A 15,639-nucleotide genomic window follows, 5' to 3' on the forward strand; every position below is an offset into this window, starting at 1 on the left:
CAAGAGTCAAAGCCATAGGGTTTCTGATCTTGGAGAGCCCTTGCTGCATCCTGGGGGTCTGAGTGGCTTCATCCTGGCTTAATGCAGAAGCACAAGGGTCCCCAGGGACTGCTGGCCTTTATCCGAGGGCTCCTTTGTTTGATGGGTTTAATAACTACCTTCCAATTAGACCAAATCTGACCCACCCTGGGCTCGAGCAAGTTTCAGTTTCACCTTCATCATTCATTGTAGGCTCCAAATCTCACGTGGATGGTACCCAAGCACCCACGGGCTGCCCAGGTCATGCTGGGCTGGGTGAGATAGGGTGGATGGGGGCAAGAATCACATCCCTCCAGAGACAAATACAGGCAGTGGATCCTTCCCAGGAACTGGGAGCTGGAGAGCAGATCAGAACGCAAGTGTTTTACACTTTACAGATCTCTTGCCTCACCCATTCACATTTCACTGGAGAAAAGCACTAAAGCTAAGATGACCATGGAAATACCATCCAAACTGGGACCCTTGTGATAGCAAAAGGGGGAGTCATTAATAATTATGCTGGGAAACAACATATAAGGGGCTACGATATAGATCATCCATTCCCCAGTGAAGGAACGGATCAAACAGGAGGAGAACCCAGTCATCACCATTTCTCTCCCTCCCTTACATGATTACAAAACAAAAGCATAAGCTTCTCCTCATCAGAGCAGGTAGAACTGTCAGTTTCCAATAGGGACACCCAAACTAGCAAGCCATCAAACTAGGCACCCTTTGCCTGCCTAAGGCTATTCCCATGGGCGCAGTCAGCTCTGTCCCTTTTGGTCTGTGCTCAAATCAGAAGAAAATCTGGCTGGTAGTCCTTGTTACAAGGGGACAGCCAGGACCTCAGGGCGGGAACACAGATTTTTCAGTTATTAAGAAGCCACTCCCTGGAGGTGCAGCAATGGGGAGTACTTCCTCATAGGGAGGGAAACGTGTGTGCAAATGAGCACAGGCAGCCAATTCCATAATTCCACATTCAGCCTGCAGGGGGCAACATCTCTCTAGCAATGACCACAGTGCAAGCGACGCGGCAGGAAACCCTTTTAATCGGCTGAGGAATAGGGTTTTGTTTCTGTAAAAAATCAGGTCCATATATTTCCAGTAAGTAATTTTCACCCCTACATATTTTCACATAGGGATGTTACTCTTTTTCTATTTACAGTGCTAGGTACAGAGTAAGTTTTTAACAAATAAATACTTATGGATTGATCCGTTGGTTGACGATAACACAGACTTGCCTGAGGCGTGGAGAGTACAGGGTGAGATAGGAGGGAAGAAATTAGAGATTGGTGAATGTGTGTTAGAAAGCACTTTCCTCTCTGGTTAATAGCTTGCCTAGGCCGGGAAGTGCATTTGAAAATTTCAGAAAGATCTCTCTCCAAGAACAAACCATTATTAATTTAATTCTTTAAAAACAGAAAATAAAATAGTAATCTTGGTTTCTAAAGCTTCCTCATTTTAAAGTCCATCCTACATACACGTTAGGTCAATGAGTTCAGGTTTATGCAGGTTTCTACACGTTTAAAGCTTTGACATTGAGACTCATGCCTTTCAGATGCATTGATTCTGAAGCACCTCCACCCCTATTCCCACCTAGGCTCGTAAGAGACTGGCTGAGGCCATCCAAGTCCACCCACCGCTGAGAAGGGACTGATGAGGTTCATTTCACCAGGCAGTCCTGCCCGCAGAGCAGGGCAGCCTGCCTGGCCTTGGCTGGCCCAGCCGTAGACACGCCCATGTTTTGAGTCAGTAACATTCCTTTTCCCACAGAACAGGCTGCAGGCCCCTGCCTTGCAGCCATCTGTCCACCTCTCAGACTGGGCTCCATTGTCCAAGCAGCAGAGATCAGCACCTTTAATACTACCCATGCCCCTGAGCACCCTGACCCAAGGGGGACCCCTTTTCTGGAGAGACCAACAGACTCAGGCAGTTTCGGAGGGAAGGCCTGGAGGGAGAGGAGCCAGACAGTCTGTCCATGGGAGAGGGACACACAGTCCTTAGCACCCTGGAGGGCAATGTCTCCCACAAAAGCTGCGAACAGATGTTTCAGCTTTGCCTCTGATGACCCTGGGCCAACCAATGGCCCCCCATCTTCCAGGGCTCGTGGTCACATTGTTTCACTGGGTAAAGCCTCTACGGGAGAGGAGGCAGCAAGGTGACCGAAGGAAGGGCAGCTGGGAGGGAGACCTCTGGGGTCCCGCAGCCCAGCAGGGCCATGGCAGCCAGAGGGAGCAGCCTCCCTGCTGGGCCAGGAGTGGATAATGGAGGAGCCCGCCGCCTTCTTCCACTCGCTGACTTGCTGCCTGTCCTCTGGGAGAGACCTCAGTTTCGCTGCTGGCCACAGCTCCCTCCCGCCCAGGGCCCTCGGTACATGCACAGGAGGAATGTCGGGGCCATATCTTCCCCGGAGGGCGCGGAGGCTGCAGGTGGGCGAGTCACCCTGAGTAGGGCAGGGAGTGGGTGGCCCCACAGCCAGGGCCCGGCCCCGGGAACGGTGTGTCTGGCGAGGGTGGCAGGCCACCGGCCCAGAAGCGGCTGTGCCAGCTCCCTTTCTTCCCTGCCCCGCGGTGTGGTCAAAGAGGGGCCTTGACCGAGGGACGCCTGTGGCTCTCAGAAGCAAAGAGGGTTGGGAAGCCCTGGGAAGCAAGGGTCAAGGTGGGCAGGGCGGCAGAGTCACAGAGAAGTACAGCGGGCACGGCAGAAGGTGGTGGGCCCTGCCCTGCCCATCCCGCTCCCCGGCCAGAAAAGTCTCTCCGTGCCGCCAGGCCGCATCCTTGCTTCACCATGACAACCAGGCGGCACCCAGCTTGGCCTGAGCTGACCCAAGGGTAGGGTCTGGGGTGAGGGTAAGGGAGGTGGCGCCCCTGTCCTTTGCGGGTGAGGCCGGCCCCCACGTGGAGCGCTGGCAGAGAGGAGCCGCGGAGAGTGAGGCCTCCCCCTCCCCCTCCCTCCTGCCCCCAGTGAGGAAGGACCTGGGCGGCGGGGAGGGGCGCCCATCACTTTCCCACCGGGGGAAGCGCAGAGGGGGCTCCAGGCTGGGTCGCCATGATGTGGTAGATGGACTCGCGGAAGCGCTGGTCCCGGCTGAGCCGCTTGGCCACCTCCTTCAGCTCCTGCATGTTGTTGGCTTCCAGCTGGGAGGTCATGAAGGACTGGGACGGCTTCACTGGGGATACGGTGGCCCCACGGGCCGGCCGTGAACAGCCCTCCCTCCACTGGGGCACAGCCCTGTCCCCAACCCCAGCCCCCCTCCCTCGCACCCCATCCTCCAGCCCCTCCCGGCCCATGGGCTCCCATGACCCCGGGAGAAGCCCAAGGTTGGGGGAGCCGGGCTCGGGCCACACTCGGGGCTGGGCCAGCCCCTCTCCCTCCCCGCCCTGCCCTCTTCCTGCCTAGTCACCGACAGCCCCGACCGTCCCACCCGCCAGGGCCCTGGGTGGGGGGGGGGCAGCCACACCCACCGTCATTCCAGGAGGTGCTGGACCGGCGCCGGTGGAAGCGGCAGCTCTTGATGCGGCGAGTGGCCGCCTTGTGGATGTACACGGAGTTCTTCATGATGACCGGCATCTTGGCCTCCAGCTCCGCATTCCGGATGCACTCTTCAAAGAACCCTGCGGCCGCAGTTCCACTGCACCCTCCCCTCCTGCCCGCCCCTCCCCTCCCCAGGATCCTGGTGGGGTGGAGAGGGAAATACGCTGACCCCCATCCCTTTGAAGACCTAAGTCACCTGCCAAAGGGGGCAGAACTTCAGGCTTTCCCCCCACCCCGGATCCAAGAGCCAAAGGCAGCCACGCCCAGGAGATGCCCATCAACACCTATGGGTCACCTAGTGCACACCAGGCCCCCGAGTGGCGCTCCGGCCCCAGGCCGGGCTCCGCAGGGCCTGGACGGCTGGGCAGAGCTCGAGGGCTGGGCCGGCGGCGGGGGCAGGGCTTACTCTTCAGGTGGCTCACGTCAGCCCGCATCCTCTCCTCCTTCTGCTTGTTCCGCACCTTGGAGTTGAGCCCTTGTTCCAGGCTCCGCAAGGCCCCCTCTGCCTCCCGCAGACGCCTCTCCAGTTCCACGCGGACCTTCACCTCAGCCTGAGGGGAGAGGCGAGGAGAGGGAAATGGGTCCTGGCGGGGCAGCTACCATCCCTTGGAGGCCTTCCCTGATCACCCGTGGCTCAGCGGGCTTTCTCGCCTCCGGACTGGGATGCAAGTTACCACATCCTGCTTCTTGTCTTACGCCCTCCACCCGATGGCCGGGACTCAGCCCCTGCACGGGACAGGTGTCTCCAATGATGCCCCGCCGCAGGTCAGGCTCAGGGCTTCCCCTCGTGGTGGCTGCACTGCCTGCACCTGGCTGGTCAGATTAGCAGGGCTCATTCAGGAAGTTGCCCGGTGAGGGGAGGGATGTGAGGGAAGTGTCTCCAGGTGAGGGAAGTAAGCCTCCATGTGAGGGGAGGGCCCCGAGCACCACGTGCTCCCAGTGGCCCAGCACCTTGAGCTCCCGCTCGGCCTGCTGCTTCTCCGCCGTCAGCTCCTGCAGCGAGTTCTGCAGCGCCTGGGATTGGCTGGAATAGAACTCCCGCTCCTCCTCCAGGGCCCGCGAGCGTTCCTCGTTCTCCTTCATCCTGCCCCGGGGAGAGGTGTTCACTCAGGGCCCACTCACCAACGGGGCTTCCCTTCCAGTAGGGACCTGGCTGGAGAAACCTGAGACCCTGCTTCGTGAGCCCCAGAACTGGCTGGGTCCTGTCTCCCAGGTGGTGATGGGGGTAATGTGGTCAGTGAGGGGAGTCCTGGGTCCACGTCTTGCTAGTTCTGTGAGCTCGGGGAGGTCCTCCAACCCCTCCAAGGCTCAGTTTCCTCATCTGTAAAATGGGGCTGAGAGGACCTGCCCAGCCTGTCACAAAGCTCTGTTAGACAGGCCTAATGACTGTCTGTATGGGTCACACCATTGCAAGAGACAATTATCAAGTCTGTTTAGGATAGTGAAGGATTGCTTCCCATTTGTCTGGTGGGGAAACTGAGTCCTAGCCAAAAGGAAGTGAGTGACCCATTTGATCGAGGACAACTAGAACCCAAGAGCCCAGGTGTCCAGTTCACGGAGAGTCTCCTCTGTCGACTCAGGGGGTTAGGGCTCCCTCACCGCTTCTCCGCCAGGAGCTTCTCCTCCAAGAGCTGCTGCATCTTCTCCTCTATCTGCCTCAGGTTGCTATGGAGACCCCCACTGGGAGGGGGCTCCTCGCTCTGATTGGCCAGTGTCTGCAGCTGGTTCTCATTCTCCTCCAGCATTTCCAGGGTTTTCTTCTTCTCTATGGAGAGTTCCTGGCATGGAGGGAGGCGAAGAGAAAGAGCCTAAGTCAGGTTCTCCGCCATGGCTGCCCTCACCTCGATTTCAATTCCGGGAAGTGAGGCTCTCCTCGCTCAGTCCTCTGAGGGACACCTGAAATGTCTTCATTCTTCCCTGAGGTAAAAGGCCAGCGAGGATCTCCTTCCTCCCACTGAGGCAAGGCTACTCCTCCACCGAGGAAGTCAGGGAGGAGCCCAGCTCGTGGCAGTGGACGTGGACGGGGCACCTACTACAACGGGGACCAAAGGCTCAAGGGCATCGTGAGCTTCTGGGGTCCTTGTTCCTCCAGGAACAAGTGAGGGAGTGTGCTGGGCTTGTGTGAAGAACACCCAACAGGAACCAGTCCACGAGCAGACTTAGACATTCTCCCCACTTATCAGACTGGGATCTTGCACTACTAAGAGATTCTGGAGTTGAAACTACCCATGAGAACGACTTCCTGTGGTAAGACAGGGAAAGATAAACAAATAAAGGCACCACAAAGCCGCAGTCAGTCAAGGGGGAATAGAAACCTTGCGATCCGCAAGGCAGTTCATGAATCTGGTAACCATCACGGATCTCCCACGACATGCCAGGCTCACTCGAGGTGCTGGGCTTGGAGAGAACTTAAGATGCAACCTAGTGAAGCTCACTGTTGGGAAAACACAACCTCATGTGTCAAGTGCATTAACAGATGTACAAAGTGCTGGGGGGACCCAGAGCTCAGAGCAAATCCCTCCTTCGAAGAGTCGGGGAACCTTGACTACAGTGATATTTGAGCTGAGCTTTAGGATGAAAGTGTTCTCTAGGCAGAGAAGAGGTGAGAGCACGTTCTGGAGAAGGAGCAGTGTGGGCAAAGGTGTGGAGGGTGGAGGTCACGGCTTCCTCGGGGCACTTGTGTTCAGTGGTTTAAACCAGATGTGGGGATGTCATTGTGCCGCGTGTGGAGGGGCAGCAGAGGGAGAGGGGACAGGAGGGTAGCAGAGGCTGGGGCCAGAGTGTGCACCTGGACGCCCTGCTAAAGAGTTGGCACCTTGTCCTTGACACATGCCCCCTCCTCCTCCTCCCTCGCTGTTTCCGTATCAAGTGGAGGTGATCTGGCAGTGGATTTTCCCTCACGCTCAATTTCACCGGGGAACAGCTCAGTGAATGAGCCGCAAGAAGGAAGTGGTGGGTGGCCGTGCAGCCCACCCTAATCGATCCTCCATCGAGTATAAAAATATAAGCACTGGGGCTTCCCTGGTGGCGCAGTGGTTGAGAGTCCACCTGCCGATGCAGGGGACACGGGTTCGTGCCCCGGTCCGGAAAGATCCCACCTGCCGCGGAGCGGCTGGGCCCGTGAGCCATGGCCGCTGAGCCTGCGCGTCCGGAGCCTGTGCTCCGCGACGGGAGAGGCCACAACAGTGAGAGGCCCGCGTACCACACAAAATAAATAAATAAATAAATAAAATATATATAAGCACTAAAGAAAGTGGATTTCCTAAGGCCAGAGTCATGGCCAGGGCAAACTTGAATTTGCCCTCAAGTGTCAGCTGGAGTTCCCAATGGTCCACAGAGAAGAAACCCTTTAGATCAGCTCCCCTTCGTGCCCCGTTTCCCTTGCAGATAACTCTCTGGGGCAACACTGCTGGAAAAAACTGTATCACGTGGCCCAACCGACCATGGCTCCCTCCAGGCAGCCAGCCCGCCAGTGGCCCCTCACCTCCAGCATCTGCTGCAAGGACTCTGTGAGGCGCCTCAGCTCCTTTTTCTCTTGCTCCACACCCTTGAGGCATCTTGCAGTCAGTTCTAGCTCCCTGCAGGGACAGAGGGCTGGGTATGGCAGTGCCCACCCCTCCCAGGCCCCTTCGTGGCTTCTGCTTCACAGAAGTCTATGCGGCTTCCCTATACAGCTCAGAGGGCTCTTTGGAAGGCCAGCCCCTCACGTGGCTGGGTGCTGCCAGCAGCTGTAGGAGCCCAGGGCTGAACGGAGGAGATCCCGGCCAAGTGGGGCTGAAGTCACTTGCTCCAGGTGTACATGAATCTGTCAGAATAAATCCAGGGCCACCCCAAGGGCAGAGAGGAGTACTGGAGAAACAATGGCCTCACCCTGTCTTCCCTGGACAGCCCTTGCTACAGTCTGCTCACTCTGACATGGGACATGGCTGAGGCCCTTCTCTGGGGTGACAAACTCCTTGCTGCTGTCTTAACAAGCCTGGGTCCCCTTGGGCCTTTACACCCGGTTTCCCTTCCTCCTGCTTGAGATGCCTTTTCCTTCTCCCACCCATTTTCCAACTCCTACCACCCTTCAAGGCCCAGCACAATCTAACCTCTGTTGAAACCCACATATATCTTAATTCGTATAAAACAGGGGGTCTGTGCTGTGCCCTTGAGCACCTGTTTGTACATCATTGTAAACATTGTTGATGTTTCCTGGGTGTGAGTCTGGTTTTCCAAACCAGATCCTCAAGGGAGAGAGGGCTTATCTTCCATTCCAGGGTCTGGCACGATTCTGGAAGTGAGCAGGTGCTTGGCCATTAGCTGATGAGAGTCTCTGAGCTTCTCCCTCCCCGAAACACATGTCTAATGACTTTCTTTTATAACGCTGTTTCAAGAACACTCTTTCTGGGCTATCACTGATAATCAGTAGTGACGATGGTGCTGGGGATGATAATGATGGTGATGGTGACAACAACCAGCACCATGAACAGTAACCAGAGCAGTTGTCTCCAAATTCATGGATAGGCAACATAGAATGACCTGGAGGGACTTCCCTCGTGGCGCAGTGGTTAGGAATGCGCCCGTCAATGCAGGGGACACGGGTTTGATCCCCGGTCCGGGAAGACCCCACATGCCGTGGAGCACCTAAGCCCGTGCTCCTCAACAAGAGAAGCCACCGCAATGAGAAGCCCGTGCACCGCAATGGAGAGTTGCCTCCGCTCGCCACAACTAGAGAAAGCCCGCGAGCAGCAATGAATAACCAACGCAGAAAAAAAAAAAAAAAAAGGAAAAGAAAAAGTAACGACCTGGAGAACTTTTTAAAGTACAGTAAGTCCCCTACATACGAACCTTCAAGTTGCAAACTTTCAAAGATGTGAACATGCATTCGCATGTCCAATCACGTAAGTTAGTTTACGTGTCTGGCGTACATTGTCACGTGCGTGCATCCTCTATAAATGGTTGTGCTTTTGTGTGCTTTACTGTACAGTACTGTATAGAGTACAGAGTACAGTATCTTTATCTCAAGCCCAGGAAAGAGCTACTACCCACACGTCACTGGATCGTTTTTTCAAGAGGGTGGATAGAACTGAATCCAGCAAGGAACCAGAACTTGTGCCATCAGCGTCAGGCGTGAGTGAAATGGCAGCTCGCCCTCCACCTCCTGTTGCTGACAGTCCTTCAGCTCTACCATCTCCCACCTCCCCTCCCTCCTCCAGTCAGTAACTCTTCTTGCCTGTTTACTCGATGCCAGCCCCTGTATGCCAGTTGTACTGTACTACTGTACTTTTCAAGGTACTATGCTGTAAGATCGAAAAAGTTTTCTTTATTTTCTGTGTTTGTTTTATATGTATTATTTGTGTGAAAAGTATTATAAACCTATTACAGTACAGTACTATACAGCCGATTGGGTCAGTTGGGTACCTAGGTTAAATCTGTTGGACTTACAAATTGGACTTAGGAACAAGCTCTTGGAACGGAACTCGTTCATGTGTAGGGGACTTACTGTATAGATGTCTGGGTCCTAACTTCAGCAGATTCTGATCTTCTTAGATGATTATAATATGCAACTGGGTTTGCAAACCATACACAGACTAAAGATCCCAAGGGACAGACATCATTAGCCAGAATGTGAAGAGACTGTGCAGGAAAGACAGGGAATGTTGAGGATTTTGGCCAAGGGCACCTCCAGACCAGCCTGACCTGTCTGCCCCGGGTAAGGGAGGTTTGCCCGAGGCAGGAGGGGGTCGTTGCTCATGGGGATTTCTGATTGCACCTGCCCATGCGTCATGCTCCAGGGTGCAGAAGTGGCTCATCGGTGTGGGGTCTGCAGCTTTTTCTGGGCACACTCCAAGGCCCGGAGCATTGGGAGGACAGATCTAAACCAAGTCATCAAGCAGTAAGGATCTCCTGGGGGGAGGCCTCTCCAGCCTAAAGGGAAACATGGGTCCTACATGTCCTAGCCTGGGTGCACCTTGCCCCCGCCCCATTCCCCCAGGCACCACCACCACCTCTTATTTTTTTTATTATTATTTTTTTTTGCGGTACGCGGGCCTCTCACTGCTGTGGCCTCTCCCGTTGCGGAGCACAGGCTCCGGACGCGCAGGCTCAGCGGCCATGGCTCACGGGCCCAGCCGCTCCGCGGCATGTGGGATCTTCCCGGACCGGGGCACGAACCCGCGTCCCCTGCATCAGCAGGCGGACTCTCAACCACTGCGCCACCAGGGAAGCCCCACCACCACCTCTTGATCTGCTCCTGTTCCATCTTCAGCTCCTGTACCACCTCCTCAAACTGCTGCTTCTCGGCCTCCAGCACCTGGTTCAGGCGCTCAAGCTCCTGAAGAGAATCAGAGAGGAAGAAAAGCGTCACAGGCAGCAAAGGGCTCCTGAGGCCAGGAAGCCCCGCTCTAACCCAGGGGACCCTCTGCGGTTCAGCACAGTCTGCACCAGACCTGGAATTAAGCCCTGAGGAGCCCTGGTCCCATTCAGTGACACACAGTCTCAATGAAACCGAGATCTGTGATGAACTGGGCTCACTTAAGACACACTTAGAATATATATGCATACGTGTGTGTGTGTGTGTGTGTGTGTGTGTGTATAGAAATGAATCACTTTGCTGTACACCTGAAACTAACACAACATTGTAAATCAACCATACTACAATAAAAATTTCAAAAATAAATGAATAAAAAATGAAACAAAACAAGAACACACTTAGCATGCTGAGCTAGGGTTTAGAAAGGATCCCAACATTATCTCCTGCGACAGGACGTGATGATAATTCTAGATGTCTGCTCCACTGGGCAACTCCAGTCACTCGCACCCTAAGGCGTGTTGGCTGGCCCCCAAGCCCTGGAGGGAAACGTGTGTGTGTGTGTGTGTGTGTGTGTGTGTGTGTAGATTTCCATTAAAGATCCCTGGCGTGGCACCTGTTAGAAGCCGCAAAGGAAAGCTATTCCCAATCCCAAAGTCAGAGAGTAAAGCCCTTTTCCTCAAGGCATCTGGGAAACAATGAGCACAGGTGGCTGCAGCCTCCCCTGGACTCACCCCCAAGGGAACAGTATAGCCAGAAAGCCCAGGACAAGCTGGCCCGGGGAACCAGACCAGTCCCTCCAGGATTGCCGGCGAGCTCAAGTGTTTTCCCAGCAAGCAGGTGCCCCCCAGGGGTTCTGTTTTCCTGGTGTTCAGTGGCAGGTGGTATTGAGGGGTGCACTTCAAGCCAAGGGTGGTTAGAAGCATTTTGTGACAACTGTTTTGTTCTTCCACATTTTACGGTGTGGGAGGATATTATTTCTAGATCTACTTTCTCTCTCATCTTCTAGCTCCAAATTACGCCCTCATTCTTCACCCAGGGGCTTTGTTCTCAAGGAATGGAAACCCCACCAGGGGGTGGGGCTGCCTGTAGGGAGAAGTTGCCCTTGGCTTTGAGGAGGATCAGAGAAGGAATAAAACCCAAAGGAAAGGGAAGAGTCCGATTAGTGACCCTAGAGTCACTAAAACTAATGTTTTCAAAGAACGTTCAATGACATGGAAGACTGCTGAAGGTACAGTGTTAATGAAGGCAAAATGAAAGGTATCATGAAAAAGGCCATAAAACTGAATATCTGATGTGATCCTATTATGTTTAAGATATATATAAGAATATTATATAGGAAAAAAGACCAAGGAAAAACACCAAAAAGTTGACAGTAGGGGCTTCCCTGGTGGTGCAGTGTTTAGGAATCCACCTGTCAATGCAGGGGACACGGGTTCGAGCCCTGGTCCAGGAAGATCCCACATGCTGTGGAGCAACAGAGCCTGTGCGCCACAACTACTGAGCCTGCGCTCTAGAGCCCGTGAGCCGCAATTACTGAGCCTGCGCTCTAGAGCCTGCGAGCCACAACTACTGAGCCTGCACTCTGGAGCCCGTGAGCCACAACTACTGAAGCCCGTGGGCCTAGAGCCCGTGCTCCGCAACAAGAGAAGCCACCACAGTGAGAAGCCCGCGCACCGCAACGAAGAGCAGCCCCCGCTCGACGCAACTAGAGAAAGCCCATGCGCAGCAACGAAGACCCAACACAGCCAAAACTAAATAAATAAAATAAATTAAAAAAAAAAAGTTGACAGTAATTACCGATCAGTTGTGGGGTTAAGGATAAAATATGTTTTCTTCTTCATGTTTTCCAAATTTTCTACAAAGAGCACGATTTCTACCATTAGGGGTTAAAGTTCTATATTAAAGAGGAAAAAGAAAGAAAATCTCCTTCCTGGTTGCTCCCTTCCTTTCCACCTTCCATTTCATCTGGGTGATTCTTAAATGAAGCTGATGTCCAGGTAGAGCCTAAGAATGCTGATGGGAGTGGAACACACAACCTGTAACTGAAGCAGCCAGAACTTTCTGTTCACACGGCCCAAGGCGGCATGAGTGTTTGCGGCACCGCTGCCATGACTGGGGTCAGCTAAGACCCCCTGCAGCTGAAGGCTTTCTCCACCACATCATGCTTGTGCTTCTGACTTTTTTTTTTTTTTTCGCTTCTGACTCTTGCACCTGACTTAAGTTGCCAAAGTATGAGGTTGGAAAGAAGGCACTAGACGGCAAATTCCAGCTCCACGGAAGGAAGAGCTTCCAAATAGTGGAGCAATAATGCAAAGGATACCTCCGGAGGTAGTGAGCTGCCCATGCCAGAATCAGGATCAGTAACCATCAGGGAGGTCGGCAGAGAGCCTCACCTTGAAAGGGGCCGTCCTTTCCAGCTCCAAGAGTCTGAGTTCTGACTGGGAGCACCCCGCATGGCAGGAACCCTGCCTGACTTGGCCCTGGGCATTTCTGATTTCCCATGTGCCTGCCCACATGCAAGGCTGAGCTCTCACAGTTCAACCAGAAAAGGGAAGGTAGGCAGGCTGCCCTCCTCCAGGGGATAAGAGTGATGATAAGGGAGCCAGGGACAACTGAGGGACCTGCACCCAAGGAACGGCATTGTCTTCTGACCCCAGGGCAGAAGAGCCCAGGATGGTTCCCTTTGAACTCTCAGCTCGTACCCCAAGAGTTCCCTGCCCTTTCTGCCAAGTGGAGGATGTCAGAGCTGCACCATCACACAGCGCGTATCTGCACGGGCCTTACCGGTCCACAAAGCACTCCCTGGCTTCTATTTCACTGAGCCCCTCAGCAACCTGGGAGCTCGTCAGGCACAGCCATCGCTCTTACTGGAGCACCACAGAGCCAAATCTGTCCAAGGTCACACAGTCAGTGATAGACTGGTACCAGACCCTGAGTCTCCTTTTAAACCAGACTGCCTCTTGGAGACCAGAGAATCTTCAGCTTCTCACTGGGCCATTGTACCAAATGCCTTTCTAAGTGGCCCAAGCAAGGTACTCCCAGACCATCTCTGTGACCTGCAGTGGAGATGGGAAGGGTGAAGGGGGCAGGTGGGTCCATAATATAGATGAACAAGTTAAGGAAGGAAAACCCTTGACAGAATGACTCCGTGAGTTCTATTCCCAATCTAGAGCACACAGCTGACACCGGAATGAGAACCCGAGCACATCCTCTCCCTCCTGCCAGCCCAGAGCAGCCTTTACCAAGGTGGACCCAAGCTGGACCCAAGTGAGTCTTGTTCACATTTTGTACCCAAAACCCAGGACGTTCACAGCTGGCAGGTCTCCTTCCTTCAGCGTGCTATGGCTTTAAGCAACGTCTGTGAGCAGTGGGTCTCTGCTGGCCTCATTTCCTGGCTAAAGACCTAGATAGAGTGTCTAAATTTTCCTCGGGCTGACTGCTGTCCCAGATTTAGTCTCTCTGATGGATAAGTCTGTCTCTCTCTGCCAGAGGCTGTGTCTGTCACTCCATCCCATCCCCTGGCTTCCTAAATTACCTGCTTTTAAGTTGCTGACAACCCACCAGAAGTCTCACTTTTCAAAATGTACAGAAATGTATGAAGAAAATGCCAAACTCCTAATGTGGGAAGAGCCCAGATGACAGCGCGGACCCAGCAGCCCACACGCTGCGGCGGGGGGGAAGGCTCAATGCCGTCATGGTGCCAATCCTCAGATCCGTGCAGTCCTAATACAAATCCTCAACAGATTTTCTTTTCTGTTTGTCTGGGTTTGGGTTTTTTGTTCGTTTGTTTGTTTTGTAATTGACAAAATGATACTGAAGTCCAGCTGGAAGAAAAATAGGGCAAGAATATCTGATACATTTTTGGAAGAAGAAAAATGAGGGTGGATTGTCCTCAAGATGTAATGTAAAATTATAAGAATCAAAAATATTCATTCATCAAGTCATTCCACAACATTTATCATGCACCCGTCCTGGGCCAGGTGCTCTGCCAGGCCCCGGGAGTGTTTGGGGTGCTACAGGGCCATGATGCTTCTTGACTGTCGGGCCCGTTTCTGAGCCCAGTGACGGGTGGTTGGAAAGGGTGGGGAGTTTGCAAGAGTCAAGTCAGAGAGGCAGGCACTGAGCCCAGGCTGATGGGCCCAGCCCTGGACTTGCCTGGGAGAGACAAGGAACAGGAACCAGGCAAAGAGAAGTGGACAAAATCAGGCCCTCCCTCTGCAGGCACCTCAGGGTATGCCACTCTGGGGCAGTTCAAGTGCAGGATGGGTTAATTAATGATCGTAACACTCACAAATGTAGATGTTCATTAAGCATGTACTATGTGCTAAGCACTTTCTATGTAACACCTCACTGAATCCTCAAAACATCCCTGATAAGATGGGTTCTATTATTATCCCCATTTTCCACATGAGACTATTAATGTTCAGAGAGGTTAGGTAACTTGCCCAAGGTCACACAGCCAGAAGCAGTGAAGGTCCAATCCAGACACAGGCAGCCTGACTTGAAGTCAGCACCGCTAACCACTACCCTACCCTGCCCTTCAGGGGTGGTCGTGATTTCTCAGAACAGGCAAGGCCCAGTGCTGCATGGAGATCCCAAACGGCATGGACTTCAGCAGCCCCCGTCTTCAAATGAGGCAAGGGTCTCCTTCACGCCACAGCCTGCCCCCAGCCAATGCTTGGCCTCCTTAGAACTTGTACGTTGACATTTAGAGGATGAAGGAACCTCTGATATCATCCAACCCAATCACCTTTATGGTGCCAGAAGCCCCGCTGTGGATGAGAAAGGCCACCGCAGCCTCCTGTGAATATCACCAGTGACAAGCAGCTCATTACCTCCTGACACAGCTTATAAAATTTTTGAATGGCTCTTTCTCTAGAAAGTGATCACCCACTCTTTTTATTTTCCTCCCCCACGACTGGCAAGGGGAAATACACTTCTTGCCAAGAAGCAACAGCAAGTCCCAAGCACTGTCATCTCATTGGCCTCCCTGCTCTGCCCGTCTGATTTCCCAGCGAGTTGTCTGGGTGCCCATCTCCCCTACACCACTCCCTAATGCCAGGAACACAAGTCAGTACACTGTGGCTGTGAAAGGGCCCACAGAGCGGGAGGCGGCGGGGAGCAGCCTCGATGCGCCCCTACCTCTCTCTGCTCCCTCTGAAGGCAGAGTTCTTCAGTCTCTTCCATCAGTTTGTCTGCCAAAGCAAGGACACACGCTGTCACGAAAAGCTCACTCCAGATCCAGTCCTGAGGGGTCAGTGCCTGCGATCACCTCCATCACCCCCAGCTCCTCCCGAGGAAGAGGTCGGCACTGCCGTGCCCAGGCCAGAGGGGGTGGGGCAGCTCCCGGGGATGGACGCTCCATGCTGGCCTGAGCTGCCACACTCCCGTCCCGGCACTGTCCCTGCTTCGTGCATTCATAAGACAATGACAGCTCATCTTTGGAAGCTCAGGTGGGTCTCTGCACCCCCGGGTCAACCTCTGTGCTGGTGTCTGGCTAGTGAGGCAGGGCAGGTCCTGGGGGCAGAGGGTGTCTGGAGCAGGCAGAAGGGAACCAGTGCTGGGGCCCCACTTGTCTAAGCAGGGGAGAGGGTCCCAGGCAAAGGACCGACCTCCCAGGCTCACCTCCTTCTTTCTCAAACAGAGCATGCCTACCAGCCAGTCAGGAACACAGGGGCCTAGAACCTTAAAGTGGGCTGGGGGTCATAACTGGGACCAAGTCCAGACCTTTGGGGCTCTGGGCAGGATAACGTCAATTCCATTAGTGGGACCCTTACCGCATGCCTGACACA

The 15,639-nt window shown here is 54.0% G+C and overlaps 1 protein-coding gene across 1 annotated transcript in view; it reads right to left on the reverse strand.

Annotated features, from left to right (window-relative positions):
- Positions 1-1,074: 1,074 nt before the first annotated feature.
- PLEKHD1 (pleckstrin homology and coiled-coil domain containing D1) overlaps positions 1,075-15,639 on the reverse strand; it is a 30,005-nt gene continuing 15,440 nt past the window's right edge. The window contains exons 6-13 of the mRNA XM_060003398.1: positions 14,990-15,042; positions 9,774-9,868; positions 7,037-7,130; positions 5,152-5,330; positions 4,504-4,636; positions 3,959-4,103; positions 3,483-3,632; positions 1,075-3,187 (exon numbers count right to left, since the gene is read on the reverse strand). Of these exons, the coding sequence (XP_059859381.1) occupies positions 3,018-3,187; positions 3,483-3,632; positions 3,959-4,103; positions 4,504-4,636; positions 5,152-5,330; positions 7,037-7,130; positions 9,774-9,868; positions 14,990-15,042 (1,019 nt within the window). The 3' untranslated portion in view covers positions 1,075-3,017. The remainder of the gene's footprint in view (positions 3,188-3,482; positions 3,633-3,958; positions 4,104-4,503; positions 4,637-5,151; positions 5,331-7,036; positions 7,131-9,773; positions 9,869-14,989; positions 15,043-15,639) is intronic.

The sequence above is a fragment of the Delphinus delphis genome, chromosome 2, assembly GCF_949987515.2.
Source record: "Delphinus delphis chromosome 2, mDelDel1.2, whole genome shotgun sequence".
Taxonomy (NCBI): domain Eukaryota; kingdom Metazoa; phylum Chordata; class Mammalia; order Artiodactyla; family Delphinidae; genus Delphinus; species Delphinus delphis.